The following is a 22,560-nucleotide window of genomic DNA, read 5'->3' on the forward strand; positions in this document are numbered from 1 at the left end:
TTATTTTATCCATGGTGTTTATTTGATACCATTGAGTTTTAATCCATCTAAATTCTGCCACGTGAAGAACTCTGTGCTACATGTTTGTATAAAAACTGTCACACACATACAGCTGTCAGTGTGTGTGTGTGGTTGTGTGTGTGTGTGTGTGTGTGTGTGTGTCTAACCGTTGCTGTCCTTGACGTCCACGCTGGCCTGCGCCTCCAGCAGAGCGGACAGCAGGACGGACGTCCCTGTGAGAGCAGCGTGGTGCAGGGCGGAAAACCTGAGAGAGAGAGAGAGAGAGAGAGAGAGAGAGAGAGAGAGAGAGAGAGAGAGAGAGAGACCATGAGGCATCATTCAGACTCAAACGTCCACACGACTCAGAATGTCTCCTGCCTTGAAAACAGAGACTTTCAAAAACTCTGCTGGCCTCGTTTCAGTTTGAAATCTCCAGAGTGACCCCTGGTGGCAGAAGATCACACTTTGTGTGTTTAAAGGAGAACAGTGAAGCAGTGAGCGCAGCAGAGGAGGGATTCAAACACATCAAGACACGAGAGTCGATCTGCTGACCCGTCGACAGACGAACGGTCCAATGATCTTCTCCTTTTTACAATAGTAACTTTTCATGCTGCTGTTTGTTGGTAACACGTTTGTTGTGTTTCCTGCAGCAGGCTTCAGTTGTTGTGTTTGTTTGGTTTCTGAGTTGTGAGTCATGACATGTCAGGGCGGGTGTTAAAAACACACATAAAGATTTGACCATCCCGTGCAGGCAGAACTCTGCAGGAACCAGCTGATCCTGGGTCAGCAGCATGAACGAGTCGTAGTAGTTTTCCATGAGTCATAGTTAACTTGTATCTGCAGGTCGAGGTGACTCATCATCGGACTCTCCCTCCTGTTCACAGCAGCAGCTCAAACACACTAAACCTCCACCACTCACATAAACCAGGATAATTAGCTGCAGCTCCGACTCTTTTATAGACAATTTATTTTATTTCTTGTTCCTGCTTCGTATTAAACTGAGAACAAGCTCCACAGTGTTCACATCCCCCCATCACCCCCCACATGCTCAGACAGGAGAGGAAATAAAGCCACAGGCGACATGAGGAGGTCTGTGAGTAGCAAACCAGGCAGAGACATTAGAGGAAGAAGAACTGAATAAAGAGAGGAGGAGAGGGGGGGGGCTGTGCCTCCTTTCTCTCTGTTGCGTAACGTGAGCGATGGCATTCATGTGGGCACGGGGGGGGGGGGGGGGGGCAGCGCTCAGGGCGGCTCCAGCAGTAATGGATGATTCCTGAGACAGGTCACAAAGAGCAGGACAGAGACAAGACAGCAGCTGGACGGGTTGAAGTCGATGGTGGAGTCGTAGTAGTGAGATAATCAGTGTGGACAGGAGAAGAGACTCTGAACCACTAATGACGCCGAGAGGAGGAGGAGGAGGAGGAGGAGGAGGAGGAGGAGGAGGAGGAGGAGTCAAGGCTTTTAGCTTGGAGACACATTTGTTTCTACTAATGGAGACTTGAACAGTTTCAGGTTCAATCAGATGTTTTATCAGATTGTGTTTTCACAGGCTTCAGATTCCACAGCCGTAGGAAACGTGAATTCTCTTTTAAACAAGTTTAAAGTACAAATACTTAGTTACTGCACATTTTCAGGTATCTGTTCGTTACTTGAGTATTTATGTTTCACCTTTGAACTCTGTTCACAGGCTTGTTATTGTTTCCATGCGTCTGAGCAGAATAATCTGTTTGACTTCTCCTGAGGCCGGACAGAGTCTGAGGGACGATCCAGCAGAAGACATGTCTTCAGTGGACATTAAAGGTCCACTGGTAATAACTAGCTGGATTTATTTAACATCCAGGTATGTTTCCATCAGCTGTCGGCTCCTGGGAGCTGTGATGTCGTCCATCTTTATTAACAGTCTATAGATGAGACCAGGCCCCCCCCCCCCCCCCGTGACCTCACCTCTCGTCACCCCCGAAAGAAGAGAGAGAGCTGTGACCCTCTCAACAGAGACCCTGACCTCCCTCCACCCCCTCCACAGTGCAACAAATGCCCCCCCCCACCCCCCCCCCCCAGTGACACATGTCATTCCTACTGATAGTGTCACATTCCTGCAGGGACCCAACCTATCACAGAGCTCTTAATCTCCTCGGGGGAGGAGTCGACTAAACATGTCTTCCTCCACTCCAGAGACAGTTTGGTTCTTTCTTCACAAAAGACTCGGCCTCTTACACAAAGTCCAGATCCTGAGGATCAGGTGGAGCTGACGGGACTAAACATCAAGGACTTAGTTAATTACACTAAAGTTAATTAACAGAGACAGACTGAACTTCTCTATTCAACATCTTCCACAACATAGAGACTAAACTCAAGACTTATCCTTGTTAAATTAGACTTCATCTATATAAACCCTGAGAGGATAAACTCTGAGTCCAGACTGAAGATGGAGCGAGTTCCAGCCTCAGCTCTTCAGCAGACGAGTGATTTGCTGACTCACAGGCAGATCTTTGACAGCAGGTCGGAGCCGGTTGGAAACTGGTGAATTTAATCCCACACGGATCAGTGCTCTCTCCCTCAGACTGGGAAATAGTCCCGATGTTGGGTTTATTGGTTTTTGTGTACGAGGACACAAACTTTCAGTTTCTTTCATACCAGTATGACGTTTATTTATTTGTATACTTGAATCGTGTTCATGCTCAGAGTAAAGTCTAAACTGAGGAAAGGTTAATGGATTCTGTCTGGAAGGTGTTTCTGTGGCGGACGCCGGCTCCTCTTCCCTCCTCTGAGTGACGGCTGCTGGCAGCTCGGATCTCCAGCCGGACAAAGAGGCTGGAGCTCAAACCACCACAGCGACTCACAGGGACCAGTTCCAGCTCTGCTCTCCATGGAAACACATCGAGACGCTCACACTAATTTGTCTAATGGGGACGCAGAAAAGGAACCTCCTGAATTCTCAGTGTGTGTTTGTTTCTCACACACACACACATCAGCATGCATGGCGATAAAGACAAATCTTCTCAGTGATGAATGACGGGTCTGCACAAACACCAACACGCCCTTAATAACACTGGTTGGTCCTCCTCCTGCCGGCACCGCTCTGATGCGTCTTTGCATGAACCGAACTTTCACTGTGATCTCGACGTGAGTAATAAATAACAGGCTGCATGTCTGTAGCTGCACCTGAATGAGGGAGCTCCTCAGCCAGGGTGTAATTAATCTGCAGCGGAGGATCGGTGATGAAAACTCTCTGAGCCGGAGGAAAGTATGTCAGCTGCTGTTGAGACGGAGCCGAGCTGGATGCTTCTCTCTCTCATGAAACATCCCCCCCGGCTCTGTTCTTCTTCTCTGAACCCGGCCTCAGTGTTACAGTTTTATTTATTCACTTGTTCAGAGTGCAACTGTGTCTCCAACAAGCTGCTCGACAAAAGTCTCCGATCCTCCAGAGAATTTAATGATCACATGATTAAATCAAGTGGAAAGCACCCAGACGATCAGACTCACTCTTCTAGTCACAAACGTTTTAATCTGAAGCTGATGAAGATCTGAACGACGCATCAGATGTATTCTAACGTGAAATATGAGTTAGTGTTTCTCCTGTGAAGCAGCAGCAGGTTGTCGGGTCCGACTCCTTCAAACAGGAACATGTGGGGGACATCCAGGTGAGGGGCGGAGCCTGTAGAGCAGCAGGAGGCGGGACATGACGTATGAACTCTGCTGTGGACAGATCAGTGTTGTTGTTTACAGCTCGTCCACACCGGCGTCGGCCCTCATCACCAGAAGATCTGGAACCTCCTCTTCTTTCTCAGATCAGTGGGTCTAATCGTCTCTCCTCCCTCGTGGGAGGTTCTAATGTATTAAGTCCTCCAGGCTTTTTGTAAACGCTCTCTGATTGGTTGGACCACTCCTCTGACAAAGTCCAACATGTCTCAGGAGGGACCAGGTGGACAAATGTCCTCCTGCTCGTCGTCTCTTTGAGGTTTTGTCACGATAAAATTGTCAAACTCAAATGATGTTTAGTTGTTGCTTGTTCTCTGTCAGTGATGTGACCAGCGGTGAATTAAAGAAGCGTAGAGACAAACAGCTGGAGACGAGTTGTAACAGGACACCTCAGATCAGGAGGGAGACGACTCAGAGGGAGGATCAGTGAGAAGTTAGAATAAAAACTTTTAACAAAGAGAAATATTAATGAGGAGAGACTTCACTTCCTTCATCTTCTGGTTCTTCCCCACTAACAAGCTCCGAGGGGGAAATTTAACCAGTCAGCTTTTTACAGACTGACGAGGTAACGGGGAGGGGGGGGGCTGACAAACACCAGGGGGCGTCCTCTGATCTGAGCGTCTGAACAAGCTTGTGTTTGTTCCATGTTTCATTTCGTTAGTTCTGGTTTCACCTGTAATTCAGGGACTAAAGAATTTTGTCTGACAAACGTCCGTCCTGTCGTCATCACCTACGTGGGCGGAGTCTACTTATACTTGACTCTGATTGGTTTGAAGACGGGGTCGGACTTGGGCGTGTGGTCAGATTGGGGGGGGGTAGGTCTGGTTTGGCCTGAGGAACCTTTCACACCTGATATTTAGGTTCAGGTCTGAAACAAACAAGGTCCCGAAATGAGTCCAGAATTCCGCTGACTCATGGGAACAGAACCTAGCAAGTCATTTATTGCAGAGTGGAAGCAGTGGGAGCAGTGGGAGCAGTGGGAGCAATGTGAGCAGTGGGGGCAGTGGGAGCAGTGGGAGCAGTGGGGGCAGTGGGAGCAGTGGGAGCAGTGGGGGCAGTGGGGGCAGTGGGGGCAGTGGGAGCAGTGGAAGCAGTGGGAGCAGTGGGAGCAGTGGGAGCAGTGGGAGCAGTGGGGGCAGTGGGAGCAGTGGGAGCAGTGGGGGCAGTGGGAGCAGTGGGGGCAGTGGGAGCAGTGGAAGCAGTGGGAGCAGTGGGGGCAGTGGGAGCAGTGGAAGCAGTGGGAGCAGTGGAAGCAGTGGGAGCAGTGGGGGCAGTGGGGGCAGTGGGAGCAGTGGAAGCAGTGGGAGCAGTGGGGGCAGTGGGAGCAGTGGGAGCAGTCTAAGGACACACAGCAGCACTGGGCTGGCTCATCACTCACCCGTCGGAGTCCTGGTAGTTCACATTCAGTCTCTTGGTGGAGCCCAGCAGCTCTGAAACACAAAACAACACAGAGTTAAGAACATGATTATCATATTATTTATTATATGACTCATGATTATTCAACCCAGGTCTGTTTGATGGTTTGTAAAACTCCAGGAGGAAGATGTAGCCTCAGCGTCAGGACGGGGATCTGTTGATGTGTCCTGCTAAGACTTAACTCAACGGATGGACACACATGATCATAGGTTCTCCTCTCGGGTCAGAGCCTCCTCAGCCTCTGACCCTGGGTCGACTTCCTGGGTCAGAGGATCCTTCACCACCAAGATCCTGAGGAGTCAAACTCAGCAGCTCTTTGATCTGCTGCCAAACAAAGACTCCCTGCTTCTTCTTCTTCTGCTTCTTCTTCTTCTTCTTCTTCTTCAGAGTTAAAAGTTTCTGACCTCATCACCAGCAGCTCCCCCCCCCCCGCAGCCTCAGTTGGAGTGTCCCTCTCTGGAATGCTGTGCGTCCGGGCTGTGAGCTGCAGAGGGCCTGACAGTTGGTTCTGTTCAGTTCTCTGCTGACCCGGTCTGAGTCGGATCACACTCAGGAATCTGCATCGCTCATGAATCACTGCACATCACAGCTCTGCCCATGTGGACTGGCAGCAATATATGAAGTTAACCCTGCCTCCTCCATGTTAGCAGATGGGACATGGACCAAACAAAAACAAAATCTAACTAGACGGTAAATAAATGGGAGGTCAAAGGTCAGTCAGCAGGGAGCTTTGCAGGGTCGGGTGCCCGTGGACTGGAGACCAGCACAGACACACAAGTCTGTACTGGCTGTATGTCGTCTGTAACAGCCCCCACACCCCCACACCCCCACAGCTCCAAAACAAACCTCCACCATCAACACCACAGACTACAGAGCGTTTGAAGTGTTTAAGGTCCCGGGGGAATGCAGCAGGCGTCCCCTGAGGGGACGGCAGCGCTGCTTTGATAATGACCTGGATTTTAGAATTCATAGGAATAAATCAGCACATGAAGCGAAACATGGAAGAGTGAACGAACAGGGGAGCCACAAAAACTCTGTCTCCAAATCTGTCTTCTCATAACGTTCAGAAGAGTCAAGAAAACAAGTCCAGGGTTCGTGTGTGACACGTCCACAGACCAGTTTCACAGAATAGATCTACATCCAGAGACCAGGTCCACGTCCAGAGACCAGGTCCACGTCCAGAGACCAGGTCCATGTCCACAGACCAGTTTCACAGAATAGATCTACATCCAGAGACCAGGTCCACGTCCAGGTCCACGTCCAGAGACCTGGTCCACGTCAAGAGACCAGGTCCACGTCCAGAGAGCAGGTCCACGTCCAGAGACCAGGTCCACGTCCAGAGACCAGGTCCACGTCCACAGACCAGTTTCACAGAATAGATCTACATCCAGAGACCAGGTCCACGTCAAGAGACCAGGTCCACGTCCAGAGACCAGGTCCACGTCCAGAGACCAGGTCCACGTCCAGAGACCAGGTCCACGTCCACAGACCAGTTTCACAGAATAGATCTACATCCAGAGACCAGGTCCACGTCAAGAGACCAGGTCCACGTCCAGAGAGCAGGTCCACGTCCAGAGACCAGGTCCACGTCCAGAGACCAGGTCCACGTCCACAGACCAGTTTCACAGAATAGATCTACATCCAGAGACCAGGTCCACGTCAAGAGACCAGGTCCACGTCCAGAGACCAGGTCCACGTCCAGAGACCAGGTCCACGTCCAGAGACCAGGTCCACGTCCACAGACCAGTTTCACAGAATAGATCTACATCCAGAGACCAGGTCCACGTCAAGAGACCAGGTCCACGTCCACAGACCAGTTTCACAGAATAGATCTACATCCAGAGACCAGGTCCACGTCAAGAGACCAGGTCCACGTCCAGAGACCAGGTCCACGTCCAGAGACCAGGTCCCCGTCCAGAGACCAGGTCCACGTCCAGAGACCAGGTCCCCGTCCAGAGACCAGGTCCACGTCAAGAGACCAGGTCCACGTCCAGAGACCAGGTCCACGTCCCGAGACCAGGTCCCCGTCCAGAGACCAGGTCCCCGTCCAGAGACCAGGTCCCCGTCCAGAGACCAGGTGCCCGTCCAGAGACCAGGTCCCCGTCCAGAGACCAGGTGCCCGTCCAGAGACCAGGTCCCCGTCCAGAGACCAGGTCCCCGTCCAGAGACCAGGTCCCCGTCCAGAGACCAGGTGCCCGTCCAGAGACTAGGTCCACGTCCAGAGACCAGGTCCACGTCCAGAGACCAGGTCCACGGACTCAAACAGGTCGGATGTTTATTTGAGGACCTGAACACTGGAGGTTGGAGGTCACAGTCAAACAGCAGCAGAGACTTGACTCATTGTATTTTGATGGTTTTAGTTCAATTGAGTTAAACATCAAACTGAGTTTGTGTAAAAACCAGATTCATATTAAACCCTCTCTGGTTGACTGACAGGGAAATTAGCATTCCATGCTAAATGTCGAGCTGACCTCATGAGGCCATCTTCATCTCTCTCATCTTCATCATCTGCTGCACATTCGTTCAAGTTATTTTTACTGCTGTTTATGGAGCGAGGCGGAGGCCAGAGGCAGAGCAGCACCCGGCTCTGCAGCGCTCGGCCTCTTTTCTAACTTCAGCTGAAAGTCGAACGTCCCGCAGATCTCCTGCCACAGGAATGCAGCAGGAGGAGGTTTTCTCCTGCAGGAGCAGAAGTCTCTCTGGGATCAGGCCTCAGAGTCTCAGGCTGAAAGAAAGTCTGTCGTAAAAAGAACGACTAAAATTAGACGAGCGCTGCCAGAATCAAAACCATGATTCCACGTCCGCAGGCTCTGGCTCACACATCTCTTTGTTCTCAGGACTCTAACGGCTGCAGTCAGGACGATAAACAAACAGCGCGGCGCTCTCTGCTGGTTGTGGTGGAGCCAAGAGGCCGAGCAGCAGTTCCAGAGCGCTGGCCGAGCTCCAACCCACCGCAACCGACTCCAGTCACAAACCGATCCCCGAAACACAGCTGAGCTCCGACCGCTCAACAGCTCCACATCGCAGCTCGTCCTCTAAATAGAAACACACCGAACGCAGCTGCTGCAAAACACAAAGTCCTGCTGAGCCCGGACTGAGTCCTCACGTGATGCTACAGGAGGCCTAACACCCCCCTGCAGCACTGGTGTTTCACCTGGTTAACATGAAACAAGACTTTTAGAAACTCTCATCATACGCAGCCTTATCAGAGGAGAAGCTAAGTGTTGCTACCCCCCCCCATCTCTGGTTAGAAGAGGAGCGATTCACGAGACACAGATGACGTCATGAGTTTGTGGTGATAAAAGCTGATGCCAGTGTTGATGTGATGTGAACACAATCCTGTGATCTCCACAGCAAAATGAAAACGTCACTTCCTGCAGCTCAGCCAATCACCTGACTCCTGCAGAGAAGCTGCTGCTTCATGTGTGACATGAAAACTCAGGAGAACGTCTCAATTCTCCAGAGATCCTCCGCAGCACGGCTGAGAGCAGCTTGATGTGGACGCAGCCTCACAACAATGAATGGAAGAATAATAAAGAAATAAAATGATTAATGTCATTAAAATAACTAAATATAAAGAACAGCAGGTTCAGCTGCGTCTCTCTGTCCTTCAGTGACAGTGTCACTTTGAGATTGTGGGTATGTTTGAAGATCCGAGGTCAGCAGCTCTCCTCTCTGGAACAGGAACACAGGAAACTCTGTTTGTCCAACGCAGCAGCGGGACACGTCTGTCTCTCATCTGCTGACTGAATGAGGACAGGATGTGAGGATGAGCTCTTCTTCTATCTTATCTGTCCTCTGGAGGGTCGAGGACATGGCGGAGGTTTGTCCTCGAGCTCAGACTCAGAGTCTGGACACAGATGAACATCACAGAGACAAAAGCTGCTCCAGATATCCTGTGATCTTCTGCTTCTGTCGTTTGATAAGTCAAAGACTAAATGATAAATCAAAAACAAGATCATCTTACAGAAATCTTGATAAACATCAAAAGAAAGTGAATCTTTTCTTTCCTCCACTGAAACCAGACCCTGTTACCAGGACACGGATTGAACAGGTCTGTCGAGTTGGTTCAGACGTGTGTGATTCAAACTGTGTGATGTTGTTGTTGTCTCCTGTCGTCAGTGTGTTGGAGCTGCTGTGTTGTCATGCTGCAGTGCACCTCCTCCTCCAGAGCAGTGGGACGGAGCAGGGCCTCGACTCTCACTCCTCTCCTCCTCCTAAACTGTAGGTGCCATTAAAAGACGTCGGCTTCAGATGGCGATGGCCGACAGACACGTTGTTTACATTCCTGTGGAGCTCTGGGCTGTGAGGAGAAGATGGAGGTTCAGGTTGACAGGAGGTGAGGATGTGGACCAGGAGGGATTCAGAGGTTTCGTAGCATTGATCAACAGGATTTGTATCCATGTGAATATAATTGTGTGTTTGCAGGTGACTTTTAAAATAAGATCTGAGCATTAATGACCTCGTCCTCGTTAAGATGCAGGAAGTGGATCATTTAGAGTCAAACAGACCATAAAGCACTGGATGTGTTTGGGGGGGGGGGGGGGGGGGGGGGATACCACAGTGTGATTGACAGATACTTTAAAATGTATAGAGAAACCCAACAGTTCCAACATAGAGCAGGACTGTGGTTTACTTTTGTATTCTTCACATGAGGGACGGGAGACCAGCGACTCTTTATTTCTTTAAATCAATGCAGAAAACTTTAAAATCCAATTATGACGCATCTCTAACACTGCACTGTAACTTTCAGTCTTTATTTCTTATTTGTTCCTCATCTTGTCTCCGTGACTGTCGGCCACTGGCTCCTGTGAGGACCAACACTGAAGCTGAGTGTTTGTGAAGCTGAAAACTGGAGCGTGAATATCCATCGGAGAATAAACGAGGGAGAGAGGAAGCTCAGAAGATGAGAGGAGGTTGGTAAGTTGCACCGCATCAGTCGAGATCCGCCTGTCACTCAGTGAGTGTGTCCTTTCCCTCGGGGGGGAAGGGTGTGCTCTGCCTCTCGCTCTGTGGAACAATAACTTTGGGAAAGGAAGTGTAGAAGGGGCCCGGCTCTGAGTCCTGGCTTTGTTCCTGAGAGTTGCTCCACGCCTCGAGAGCCTCCGTCAACACAACATCATTACCCCCCCCCCCACCGCCCTCTGACTCCAAGTCACGGCCAGGTTACAGCTTAACGCCTCCGTCTGACACACACAGGCTGCTTCAGACCTGAGCTCCTCACCTCTCTGGATCTTCTCTGGAGGATCACACTCAGTTCCTCTTTCTCTTGTGAACACAGCAGAGGATCCTCCACTGATTCACTGTGAGTGAGTGTGTGTGTGTGTGGGGGGGGGGGGGGGGGGGTGATGAGCTTCTAACACGTGATACAAACAAATATCTCCCAGATTTGTTGCAGTTGTGAAGGCGTCGCTACAGAAAACCTCTGATGTGTTATGTGTGAAAGACGAACTCTGGATAAATTATCCAATTCTTTTTAGTCAATTAAAGTTAGTTTCTACAGACTTTATACGAGGGGGTCCGGTGGAGGAGGTCCGGTGGAGGAGGTCCTGCGGAGGAGGTCCTGCGGAGGAGGTCCTGTGGAGGAGGTCCGGTGGAGGAGGTCCGGTGGAGGAGGTCCTGCGGAGGAGGTCCGATGGAGGAGGTCCTGCGGAGGAGGTCCTGTGGAGGAGGTCCGATGGAGGAGGTCCTGTGGAGGAGGTCCGGTGGAGGAGGTCCGGTGGAGGAGGTCCTGTGGAGGAGGTCCGGTGGATGAGGTCTGGCGGAGGAGGTCCGGCGGAGGAGGTCCGGTGGAGGAGGTCCGGTGGATGAGGTCCGGCTGAGGAGGTCCGGTGGATGAGGTCCTGCGGAGGAGGTCCGGTGGAGGAGGTCCGGTGGAGGAGGTCCTGCGGAGGAGGTCCGGTGGAGGAGGTCACTCTGCGGGCTCCAGTGCCAGCAGCTATAGAGGAGGAGGGGTTTATCACCTAAGCTGCAACCAGCCACCAGGGAGCGATAGAGATTATTTGGTTTCACTTTTGGGTGCGTCCATATTTGATAATATTTTACGATGTCAGTGTCGATGCTCAGTCTTGTGTTTAACACCCTGCAGGCTGAGTGTTAAAGGATTAAGTTCTTTAATCGGTTGGTTATAAAAGAATCTGCTCTGACATGTCTGTCCATTTATTCATCGTGAACAACAACTCGAGGGCTTTGATTTATTTTCCAGTGTAAACGTGCTGAGCTTCTCCTTGAAGAGCTGCCGTCACAATGTGGCCGCCGCTCTGTCCACCAGCTTCCCGTTTGGAACCAGCCCATCTTCACGAGGACGTTTGTCTCCAGGCCGTCCTCTTCAGAGGACTGAGAACGAAGCGGCTGTCGGCAGCTTCCAGCTGCACCAACACACGGGAAGCCCTTCTCGAGTCCTCATGACTCTCTATTGACTCTGGCCTCCTGGCAAACAGCAACCAAAACACACTTTAACCGATCGGAGCAGGAGAGGACCGAGGCTGCAGACGACCACAGAAGCAGATTCCTCTCCGTGTTGCCAGGTTCTGTTCAGTGAGTCTGTGGCCTCGCTGCTCTGGATCATCAGCTAAGAAAAACAAGCTATGTTCCTTTATATCACAAATTGGATCTATTACAGCTTGTCCATTGAATGAGTCACAGATTTACAGAAGAATAACATGTTTGAGCGTATGAACTGTTCCTTTGCTTCCAGCTTCCTCAGAGCTGCTTCACATGAACTGAGTATAACCCTGAGAAGAAGCTTCACAGCAGGAGCCTGGTGACTGGACAGATGTTTCTGTGTGGAGGCCTTTTGTGTTCCCGCTCTCTGTGTCTGTTTCTGATGCACTGTTGATGTTGTCTGTGATTTATGTAGTTAATCAGATCATCAGATTATCACACAGATGTGCTGACAGATGTTCTGTGTGTTAAACAAAATCAGTCTCTGAATTCTCAACTTGACTTTGTGTTAAACAAAGTCGAAGCATCGCACACATTTCCTGTAATACGCCAACGCTGGTCCTGATGACTTCTACTACGAAGCTTTCAAGTTCCTCAGAGCCAGAACTTCACCTTCTTTTTAATCTTGATTTAAGTTCAGGAACCAAACAGCACAGAAGCTTCATGTTGCGTGAGGGTCAGAGGATGTGTTCCTGTTTCTATCTGAACATAGAACAACGGCTCAGAGCTCCACACTTATTGTTCAGAGGGATGTGAGCTCAGCTCCACACCCCTTCCTCCTCCGATCATAATGGACTTTCCCTCACGGCCACCAGACCCCCCCCCCCCCCCCCCCACTCGGCCTTGGACATGTGACCGGGGCCTGTTATGGTCTCAGAGTGGGTGCGGCAGATCAAGCCTCCAATTACATTAGGAAAGATAAGGTGACATCATAACAGCAGCAGACAGATCAAAGTCTGAAACTTCATGTGTTTGTTGTTTCCTTAGATCTGTTACTTCTGGTTTCACTTTGTAATTCAGGGACGAAAGAAGTTAGTCTGACAAACGTCATCACCTACGTGGGAGGAGTCTACCTATACCTAGTCAGGTGTGTGTGGGGGGGGGGGGGGGGGGGGGGGGGGGGGGGTAGTAGTCTTTCAGTTTGAATGGAGAAAATTAATGAAGCTTCATCTGGTCGCCAAGGTAACATCATGATGGTATTACTAGCAGCATCAGCATCTTCAGGCAGGGTACTCCTCAGTACTCCACAGTACTACAGTGCTCCACAGTACTACAGTGCTTCACAGTACTACAGTGCTCCACAGTACTACAGTACTCCACAGTACAACAGTGCTTCACAGTACTTCACAGTACTACAGTGCTCCACAGTACTACAGTACTCCACAGTACAACAGTGCTTCACAGTACTCCACACTAGTTCAAATTATATTTGAAAAGATTATAGATTAGATTTTAGATCCTCTCTCTCTCTCTCTTCCCCCCCCAGTGGAGTCAAATTCCAGCCTGAGAAAGGGGATAGAAGGTTTTGCTCTGGGGTCCACATACCAACACCATGACATCACCACCTCCATTCTTCCCTCTGTGTTCACACTCACTCCTCAGCTCTGACAATGGCTGACTGAGACACACACACACACACACACACACACACACACACACACACACACACACACACACACACACACACACACACACACACACACACACACACACACACACACACACACACACACACACACACACACACACACACACACACACACAGTTTCACAGAGTTCTGAGCCAAATGAGTGTTTTCTAAAATCCCCTGAGAAACGTTCTTCAGACACAAATCAAGACGAGCGACTCAGCGACAGACTGAGTGAGACGATTTGAGGAACATTTTTGATTTGTATACATCACCAAAGTGGATTCTGGGTAATGTTTTCAATATAATAGAATAGTGTAGACGTCACGTGTTAAAGCCTCTCGGTCACTCGGTCACGTGACCTCTGAACTGCACAGATACAAAGAGAGAGCTGGTTTCAACAGAAAACCTGGTGCACAACATCCATTACATAACTGTGCAGATAAAGGACAGTGCAGCACTCACTGTATCCTACTACACAACACACACAGGACATCGCCTCAGACCACATTCATTATTCCTTCTTTTCAAAGACTATAAAAAGAGAGGGCTGCTTCCATGCTCGGCTGCTGGGAGCTTCCTCACCGGGGAACACAGATGTGGTCACATGGAGAAGGTGTTTATAGAGTGTTGGTATCAGTTCAGCAGCAGTTCACCAGACGTCCCAGAGGCCGAGCGGATCGGAAACCTGGGTTCATTCTGCAGTTTATGAAGAGAGTCAGAGTCAGAACTGGACAGATATTTTCAGAGAAGGAGACATTCTCTGAAAATGTCACCCCCCCCCCCCCTGCACAGAAATGAAGCTGAAATATCTCAGATACGAACGCTGGTATCAAGGCCCCGCCCATGCACCTTCTCGACCAATAAGGAGTCAGAGTCAGCTGTCAACCGTGAGGTCTCAGACTGGAACAAACCTCAGTGTGATGAGAACTACCTGAAAAGACAACTTCAGAGTGTTCTGAACTGACCTCAGTTCAGCTTCACTCTTCAGCTGCAGCTGGTTGTGTCTGTGACTCTCAGTCAGTTGTTCTCTCAGGAGATGGAACCCACTCAGCAGAGTCACAGAGAACAGACGCTCTCTCATGTTCACAGTAAACATCAGACTCAACTGGTTCAAAGTTAATAAAGTTATGTAGTGTTGATAAAAGGGGACCGACCTTGACTGAGGTTTTTAATGTTTCATAAACTAGTGTTGTGTCTAAGTGGAACCTGACGACAACTGGAGTCGTGGTTTATCATTTCAGAGCCAGAGATGAATATGAATATTTCTGTTTTTTGTTCCTTACATTACGTCGGAGTCAGGAATCAAACCTGTGACAGCCAGAGGTCCTGAGTGGCCCCTCGGTCCCAACACACACCAGAGCTATGTTCCCCTTGTCAGTGGTATGACTGGCCTAGTTTAAAGCCTAAAGGCTGCCTGTGTGTTTAGTGCCTCAATTAAACATTTAACACACCAACAGTAGAGTTGACAGACAAACACCATCAGCTCCTCATCATCTCCTCTGTGTATAGTTTGGTGTTTTGTGATGAGAGGACGGAAACAGAGCAGAACTTCAGCAGAGTAAGAAGTGACTGAACAAACACTCTTCTGTATTTGCGTGACCTTTCCACGGAGCAGAGCCACACTCTGAAGGAAACATCCTGTTTCTGGGTTTTCCTCCGAGCACTCGGATGTGAATCTCACAATTTGCTCCAGTTACATATGAGGCCTGTCAAGTGACTCTGTTGTTCCCTGTTTGTCAGCAGGAGACTCCAGACGCTCCACAGACGACCAGAGATTTACACTCATCTCTTTTCTGTCTCCAGAGAAAGTTAAAGTAAATCAGAGAAAACGAAAACAACACCAGCATCATCTCAGCTGTTCTGAACGGATTCATGTGGATGTTGACCAGCCGCTCCAATGACTCCCAATACAATCACGTGTTCCACAAAGTCAACAGACGTGTTTCCTGGATCTTCTCCTGCAGCCTCCTGGTCACATGTGTGTAACATGTCAGAGTGAGTCCATGTGAGGAACCAGCAGGACAATGTGTGGAAGCTTCCCAGAGAGCGAGTGGACGTGATGATGAGGTTTCTAACACGTGACGTGAAACCTGAAGAACACAAACATCTCAGGATGAAGAAGAGGAGCCGGACACGTAGAAGATGAAGACGTCCACTTGGAAACACGAGGAGGTTCCAGAGCGTTGGTAAATCTCCTGCTTCACAGGACAAACACTAACTACACAACATGTACACACACTATTCACACATGTGAAACAGCTTTAAGGCTCATTCATACTAAACAGAGTCCTACGCGTTCTCTCAGGACTCTGCTCCTCTTCTGAAGCTTGAATACGTACGACACAGACTCATGGAGCAGTACCACAGGAGGTCATGAGGGGGCAGTGGAGCTGTAGATCAAGCGGGATGACTTGGACACAAGGAAGAAATTTAAATAATGGTGGAACTGCAGACGCCTGTACGATGTGACTTCACCATCACGACCTCCTCCTCCGCCGCAATGTTGGCGGTTTGTTGAGCAGCTCTGGACTCAGCGCTGCCTCTAGTGGTTGAACTGCTTCACAACCGAGCCAACGTGAAGGACCTGACGGGTCCATGGATGAAGCTGACGAATCTCTGTCTGGAGAAAGAGTCTTCAGAGGTGAAGGAGCTGCAGAGTAAAGAGAGGGGGGATTCTGAGAGATGATTGGCTGAGCTGAGTTTGAACCCAGACTCATGAATAAGACATGAGACAGAGCTCCAGAGCGCCCCCCCCCCCCCGACTCCCCGTTTAGCTCCGCTCAGGGGACAGTGATGAGCTGCCTCACAAACAGGGATGTGGCCCCGGGACGTTAGGAGAGACGGACGGGGACGTTTCAGGTCCATTTGATTCGGTCTGTGGTTCAATGTTTAGAAACCTGTGGCTGCCTCAAGGGATTGAATCTGAGGAAATATGTTTTCAATATTTCTAGGTCAATGCAGTGAAGAGGATGAGATCTCAGACTGAGATGAAAAGAGAACAGAAACGAGCCGGTGTTTCTCTCCCAGTTCATTCTGAGACCAGACTGAGATGAAGTGATTCAACCGACAGCACGAGGAGGTCGTCTGGAGGAGATGAAGCTTTTAAAAACACTTTGAGAGTCTTAAATTCTGCAAATCAAGTTGAAGACTTTCTAACTCCTTTCAGAAACTCAACATTTGTTCATTTTGTACCAATCAGAAACAAATCTGTAAATCTGTCGCTGTGAAAACTCACTACGATTTAAAATGAGGTTAATTCATTAGAAGAGTCACAGTGTGGTGATTATAAACAGAGCTGTGGGAACGAGACCCCCAACGCACACCCACTACACACACTACACGCTACACACACACACACAGTTAATCCTGGCCACCATCTGGGAGATCCTTGTGATTTGGGGGACAGCAGTGCAGCGTGGGACAGATACACCAGATGAGGGGGGGGGGGGGCAGGTTTTTGGGTCAAAGACAAATCGTCAAAGTCTGTAAACATCAAGACGTGTTGAGGTGGAGTCATGTGACCGTCAGCTGTCAGAGGAGACCACCATCTGTATATACAGTCCTTACAGTAATAATCATATATACCCTCAGCATCTCTTACTGTTTCTGTTGCTCTTCAGTTTGGACAGCAGCTTCTGGGTGGACGTCAGGTCTCCGCTCTTCACCGCCTGCAGGAGGTCCTGCTCCTTCCCCATGCTCCCTCCTCCTCCTCCTCCTCCTCCTCCTCTTCAAACCTGCTTGTTTAAAAGGTCCCGCCGCCTCGTCAGAGCGCCATGCTGAGTGGAGGAGACGTGGCGGGGGGGGTGATGTGCTCGGGACTGAGAGGGAGAAGAAACGAGAAAAACAATCAGTTCATCTGTCAGAGGGACAACCACAGGAGCAGAGAAGCTCTTCATCACATCCCACTGAACAACTCCTCATCCTCACACAGGTCATCACAGGTAAACCAGTTAAACCTCAGCTCATCACAGGTAAACCAGTTAAACCACAGGAGCAGAGAAGCTCTTCATCACATCCCACTGAACAACTCCTCATCCTCACACAGGTCATCACAGGTAAACCAGTTAAACCACAGGTCATCACAGGTAAACCAGTTAAACCTTAGGTCATCACAGGTAAACCAGTTAAACCTCAGGTCATCATAGTTAAACCAGTTAAACCTCCGGTCATCCTAGTTAAACCAGTTAAACCATAGGTCATCATAGTTAAACCAGTTAAACCTCCGGTCATCCTAGGTAAACCAGTTAAACCTCAGGTCATCATAGTTAAACCAGTTAAACCTCAGGTCATCACAGGTAAACCAGTTAAACCACAGGTCATCACAGGTAAACCAGTTAAACCTCAGGTCATCACAGGTAAACCAGTTAAACCTCAGGTCATCACCTGTTACCTGCACACTAAAGTACACACTAACCTACCCACTGACTAACAGAATACACAACACACTAACTAACACACTAACCTGATTGAGCTCCATCATTGAGCTAGTTAGGTTAGTGTGTTAGTAAGTGTGTAGTTTAGTGTGTTAGTCAGTGTGCTAGACAGTGTGTAGGTTAGTGTATAGTTTAGTGTGTAGGTTAGTGTATAGTGTATTGTGTTAGTCAGTGTGTAGTTCAGTGTGCTAGTCAGTGTGTAGGTTAGTGTATAGGTTAGAGTGTTAGTTAGTGTGTAGTGTATTGTGTTAGTTAGTGTGTAGTGTATTGTGTTAGTTAGTGTGTGGTTCAGTGTGCTAGTCAGTGTGTAGGTTAGTGTGTTACTTAGTGTGTAGTGTATTGTGTTAGTTAGAGTGTAGTTCAGTGTGCTAGTCAGTGTGTAGGTTAGTGTATAGTTTAGTGTGTAGGTTAGTGTGTTACTTAGTGTGTAGTGTATTGTGTTAGTTAGTGTGTAGTTCAGTGTGCTAGTCAGTGTGTAGGTTAGTGTATAGGTTAGTGTGTTACTTAGTGTGTAGTGTATTGTGTTAGTCAGTGTGTAGTTCAGTGTGCTAGTCAGTGTGTAGGTTAGTGTATAGTTTAGTGTGTAGGTTAGAATGTTACTTAGTGTGTAGTGTATTGTGTTAGTTAGTGTGTAGTGTATTGTGTTAGTCAGTGTGTAGGTTAGTGCTAGTTAGTGTGTAGGTTAGTGTATAGTTTAGTGTATAGTTTAGTGTGTAGGTTAGAGTGTTAGTGTGTAGTGTATTGTGTTAGTTAGTGTGTAGTGTATTGTGTTAGTCAGTGTGTAGGTTAGTGTGTCAGAAACGGCTAAGCTACAACTGGACCTGGTTAACGTGGAGACGAACCTGTGGACACGGGTTAGTGGAACTAACCTAGTTAGTCGGTTAGTTCGTTGAGTTCGGACCCGGTCACCTCCTCTCCGGCTCGTGGACACGGGTTAGTGGAACTAACCTGGTTAGTCGGTTAGTTCGTTGAGTTCGGACCCGGTCACCTCCTCTCCGGCTCGTGGACACGGGTTAGTGGAACTAACCTGGTTAGTCGGTTAGTTAGTTGAGTTCGGACCCGGTCACCTCCTCTCCGGCTCGTGGACACGGGTTAGTGGAACTAACCTGGTTAGTCGGTTAGTTCGTTGGTTGAGACCCACCTCCTCTCCGGACTGTCACACTCGCTCCAGCCGCCCTCAGTGACCGGAACCCGGCTTCAGTGTGAGCGGAGCCTCGGGGACCAACTCGGACTCTTTGGTTTTTATTCCACAAACTTTTCCAGGATCTCGATCGAGACTCGGGAGGAACGACGCGTCGACACGTGACGCAGGTTCTGAGTTCCGCACTTTCCGCTTCGCTCCGAAGCTTCGTCCACTTTCTCCCGAGCGGAGTCTGCGAGTGTCCGGAGCGTCGAGGCGCCGTGAACACAACACACATCCGGCTGGCACTTTCAACATAAAACTCTTTCAATCAAATAAGTCAGAATCCTCTTCACGTGTTTAAATGTTTTTCCTCTTCTGACTTTTGATTTGAGTCATTTCATTAAGTTTCTGATTGTTTACCTTCATTTTTACATTGCTAGCTGTGCAAGGTGCTTTATGAATTAAGCACCTTTTCAATATTGTATTTTTTTTTCATGTTTATTTTAAATCAAATCAAATCAAATGAAAGTTTATTGTCACATGCTCCAATGACAGCCTCATCAGAGCAGGTAAATTATTGTGACATGGCAGGCAGTAGACAAAATAGAAAAATAACATACTATATAACATATAACATAGTCAAGTGAAGCAGCAGTTTACAGGGTGAAGGATGGGGGAATATTAAATTAAATAATATGAATATATGTATAACATATAACATAGTCAAATCAAAGTCAAATGAAGCACCAGTTTACAGGGTGAAGAAGTGGGGAATATTAAATAAATGAATATATGTGAAGTAAGTGTATTTGTATGAGTGGGGGAGCAGAATGTACATGGTGACTGTTCAGAGGGTCAGTGTTGCTGGTTCAGAAGCCTAATGGCCTGGGGGGGGACTTGCTGAATAAATAATTAGGATAAGTTTTGGGTTTTTAATACATTTAATTTATTCATGTGATGTAGCCTTACTCCAAATATCTACTAAACAGCTTGTCTACTCCACTGGACTCATTTTATAACTAGTTGTAGTTTTTAAACCTCACAACTGAAAAATAAAGGTGCTTTAATACTTTGCTCTTTGTATTTTTGAATAGTTTAGATTAATTTGTATGTGAAGCTGTGGTTATTTCCATGAGTTTATTTTGGATGGTTCCTCGCACTACAAACCCTTCATCACAGTTCTCTCAGAAGAGGAGGAACATGTAATGTTGGTTGCTTTTATTTTGAAGAGTCAAACGCCCCCCATTTCCGGTGATCTTCTGGCTCTTTTTTCTTTGATCATAGTTTACATATTCTCAGAGAATCCAGATATTCGACCTTTGATTTAAGTTATATTAAATTTTAATTCACTGAATGATTCTTCTTCTTTCTCCAAGTTTGTTCCATCACTTTTACATTTTTTCAATAATGAGAGTTTAACTTATTAAGAAATAATAATAATACAAATATTGTTTTAATAAAAATATTTGTATTATTAATTTGATTATTATTATTATCCATTGTAGAAATAGTGGTAGTATTGTGGTAGTAGTAGAGTTTCCGAAGAGGGGGAACCGGATTTATGGGGGAAATTATTTTTTCCTTGATTTGACATTTAAAAGATTTATTTTATATTTCCTGTTTTAAAGGATGAAAATGTTTCTGTTTATCAACGGAAATCATTTGAAACCTCAAAGAAAAAAGATAAAACCTCAGTTTGTTTTTGTAGGGGCTGAAGTGAACGTTCTGTTCATCTGATCAATGCTGCCACCTGCTGTCTGCTCACTGACATGACAACACAAACACACACCCACACACAACCACACGCACACGCACGCGCACGAGCACGCACACACACATGCAGCAGTGTTGCAATAAAAATTACGTTTAAATTTAGAAATAAGACACAGGATCCAGTTAAATAAACTGAAAACAACTTATTTAAACTGTGAATAAACTGGATCCTTTGTTGTGCAATAGTAGGAGTAGAATTGACGTTGGCTAATTATTAATAATCATGAAATATGATTATTAAAATAACAATTATTTTATTAAAAATAATCAAAAATGATAAAGCTATTAATTAAGAAATGTAACACATTTAATTAGAAATGATACGGTTATCCATTAATAATAGTTAAAATAATTAATGAAAACAATAAAATTATCAATTAAGAATAATACAAATCTGTAATCATTGCTTATTGTCGCGGGGCACCACCCTGGTTACAGGGACCAACGATACAATCTATAAATATCAGTCTCATAATGATAAATGTCAAATCAATAATCTCAATATTTAATATTAATAATTATTTAATTAACAGTGAAGGCTTCTAAGTTCGAGCACAGGCAATCATAATCCAGCTGCAATCACATACATATGCACAAATAATCACAGACTACAGATACTTTAATTACAAAAGCATTTATTAAAAAGGGGAAATAAAGTTAATGTTATTCAATGATTCATCATTTTAACAAGCTCCGATATTTCAAAGATAAACACAGCAGCAGCACTTATCACAATTCAGAAAAATACATGTAAAACCGGCGGTCTACCTATGTATGTCTGTCTCGGTGTGTGTGTGTGTGTGTCTGTGTCAAAGTGTCTCTCTGTGTGTGTGTGTCTATGTGTATGCATGTGAAATAAAGTTAAAGTGTTATTTAATGATTCATCATTTTAACAAACTCCCATATTTCAAAGATAACAACAGCAGCCGCTTATCACAATTTAGAAAAACACATGTATTCATCTATGTGTATCTGTGTGTGTGTATCTGTCTGTGTCTATCAATGTGTCTCTGTGTCTGTGTGGGTGTGTCTGTGTGTGTGTGTGAGAGAGCGAGAGAGAGAGAGAAAAAGAAGAAGGGGGCGTGGCGATGACGCAGTCACGTGGTGACGTCACATCTAAGATGGCGGCCGATCATGATTCGTGGAATCAAGGCCTAAAAACTCTCAAAATGGCGGATTGACTACAAAACAAGATGGCGGAGCCGTTATGAATTTAGAGCCAGAATGGGAGGAGAGGGAGAGAGGAGGCGTGGCAATAATAGATTCAAAATGGTGGTTTAACTTGCGTTATTCAAAATGGAGTCTATGTTAATGACACCATGTGGCCGGAGCTCACACTGGTGGTCGTCACATGAATTACACCAAGGGATTTTCAGACAAAGAGAATTCTTTGTCTCTGCTTTGGCGTTCGGCCGCATGGCTTCCAGATGTGTCCAGCCTCTCTGAATATAGATTTAACTATGTTACATGAACTGTATTCTAAATACAGATCGGATGTGTGTATAGGTCGGTTTAGAAGGAGAGAGAGAGAGAGAGAGAGAGCATACAAGGAGAGAGCAAAGCTCTTAAAAGCACCGTCAGAGACAAGTTACATTTACTTTACCACTCAGCACCCAAGTGGCGTTGTGTGCTGAGGTTTGAACGGTAAAGTCTCTTTAAAGTTGTTCAAACGGTCACAATGAGCTGGAGACGCTGCTCACGGCGCTTAAAAACTGTGGCACAAGGCCGTAACCGGAAACCGGAAGTGGCGAATCGCCGCTAAACATTAGAGACTCGGCGGTCTCATACAAAACAAATACGTTCAAGTATTAAAACAATACGCTACGTATTAGATTAACATCTGCCCAGACAATAAAGCCTCTTACTGTACCACCCTCGCGGTGTTGCTTGCGCGTGGGGCGCGGATTTCCGGGAGTCCAGTGAATGTCTCGTTAAACCCCAGGATGCGTGCGAACGGGCGTATTCCTGGAAAACAAAATCAGTGTCCTGGCCTCTTAAGCGGTGCTCCGGTGGGTCTCGTGGTTGCAACGGAGATCAGCGCT

General features: G+C 47.4%; 1 protein-coding gene across 1 annotated transcript; it reads right to left on the bottom strand.

The window, feature by feature from the left end:
- Positions 1-162: 162 nt before the first annotated feature.
- On the bottom strand, positions 163-16,960 carry LOC128459148 (caskin-2). The gene is made up of 3 exons (XM_053444250.1): positions 16,791-16,960; positions 5,078-5,129; positions 163-265 (listed from the first exon to the last, which is right to left on the bottom strand). Exons 1-3 carry the CDS (start codon positions 16,882-16,884, stop codon positions 163-165), a joined length of 249 nt encoding a protein of 82 aa, XP_053300225.1. The 5' UTR covers positions 16,885-16,960.
- Positions 16,961-22,560: the final 5,600 nt, after the last annotated feature.

The sequence above is a fragment of the Pleuronectes platessa genome, chromosome 16, assembly GCF_947347685.1.
Source record: "Pleuronectes platessa chromosome 16, fPlePla1.1, whole genome shotgun sequence".
Classification (NCBI taxonomy): domain Eukaryota; kingdom Metazoa; phylum Chordata; class Actinopteri; order Pleuronectiformes; family Pleuronectidae; genus Pleuronectes; species Pleuronectes platessa.

What these genes read in the sequence shown, in the direction of transcription:
- LOC128459148 (XM_053444250.1), bottom strand. Translation starts at nt 16,884, where the DNA reads ATGGGGAAGGAGCAGGACCTCCTGCAGGCGGTGAAGAGCGGAGACCTG. An exon ending in ACTGAAGAGCAACAGAAACA is followed by an intron (nt 5,130 to 16,790) that starts GTAAGAGATGCT and finishes TTTGTGTTTCAG; the next exon opens with AGCTGCTGGGCTCCACCAAG. An exon ending in AACTACCAGGACTCCGACGG is followed by an intron (nt 266 to 5,077) that starts GTGAGTGATGAG and finishes TCTCTCTCTCAG; the next exon opens with GTTTTCCGCCCTGCACCACG.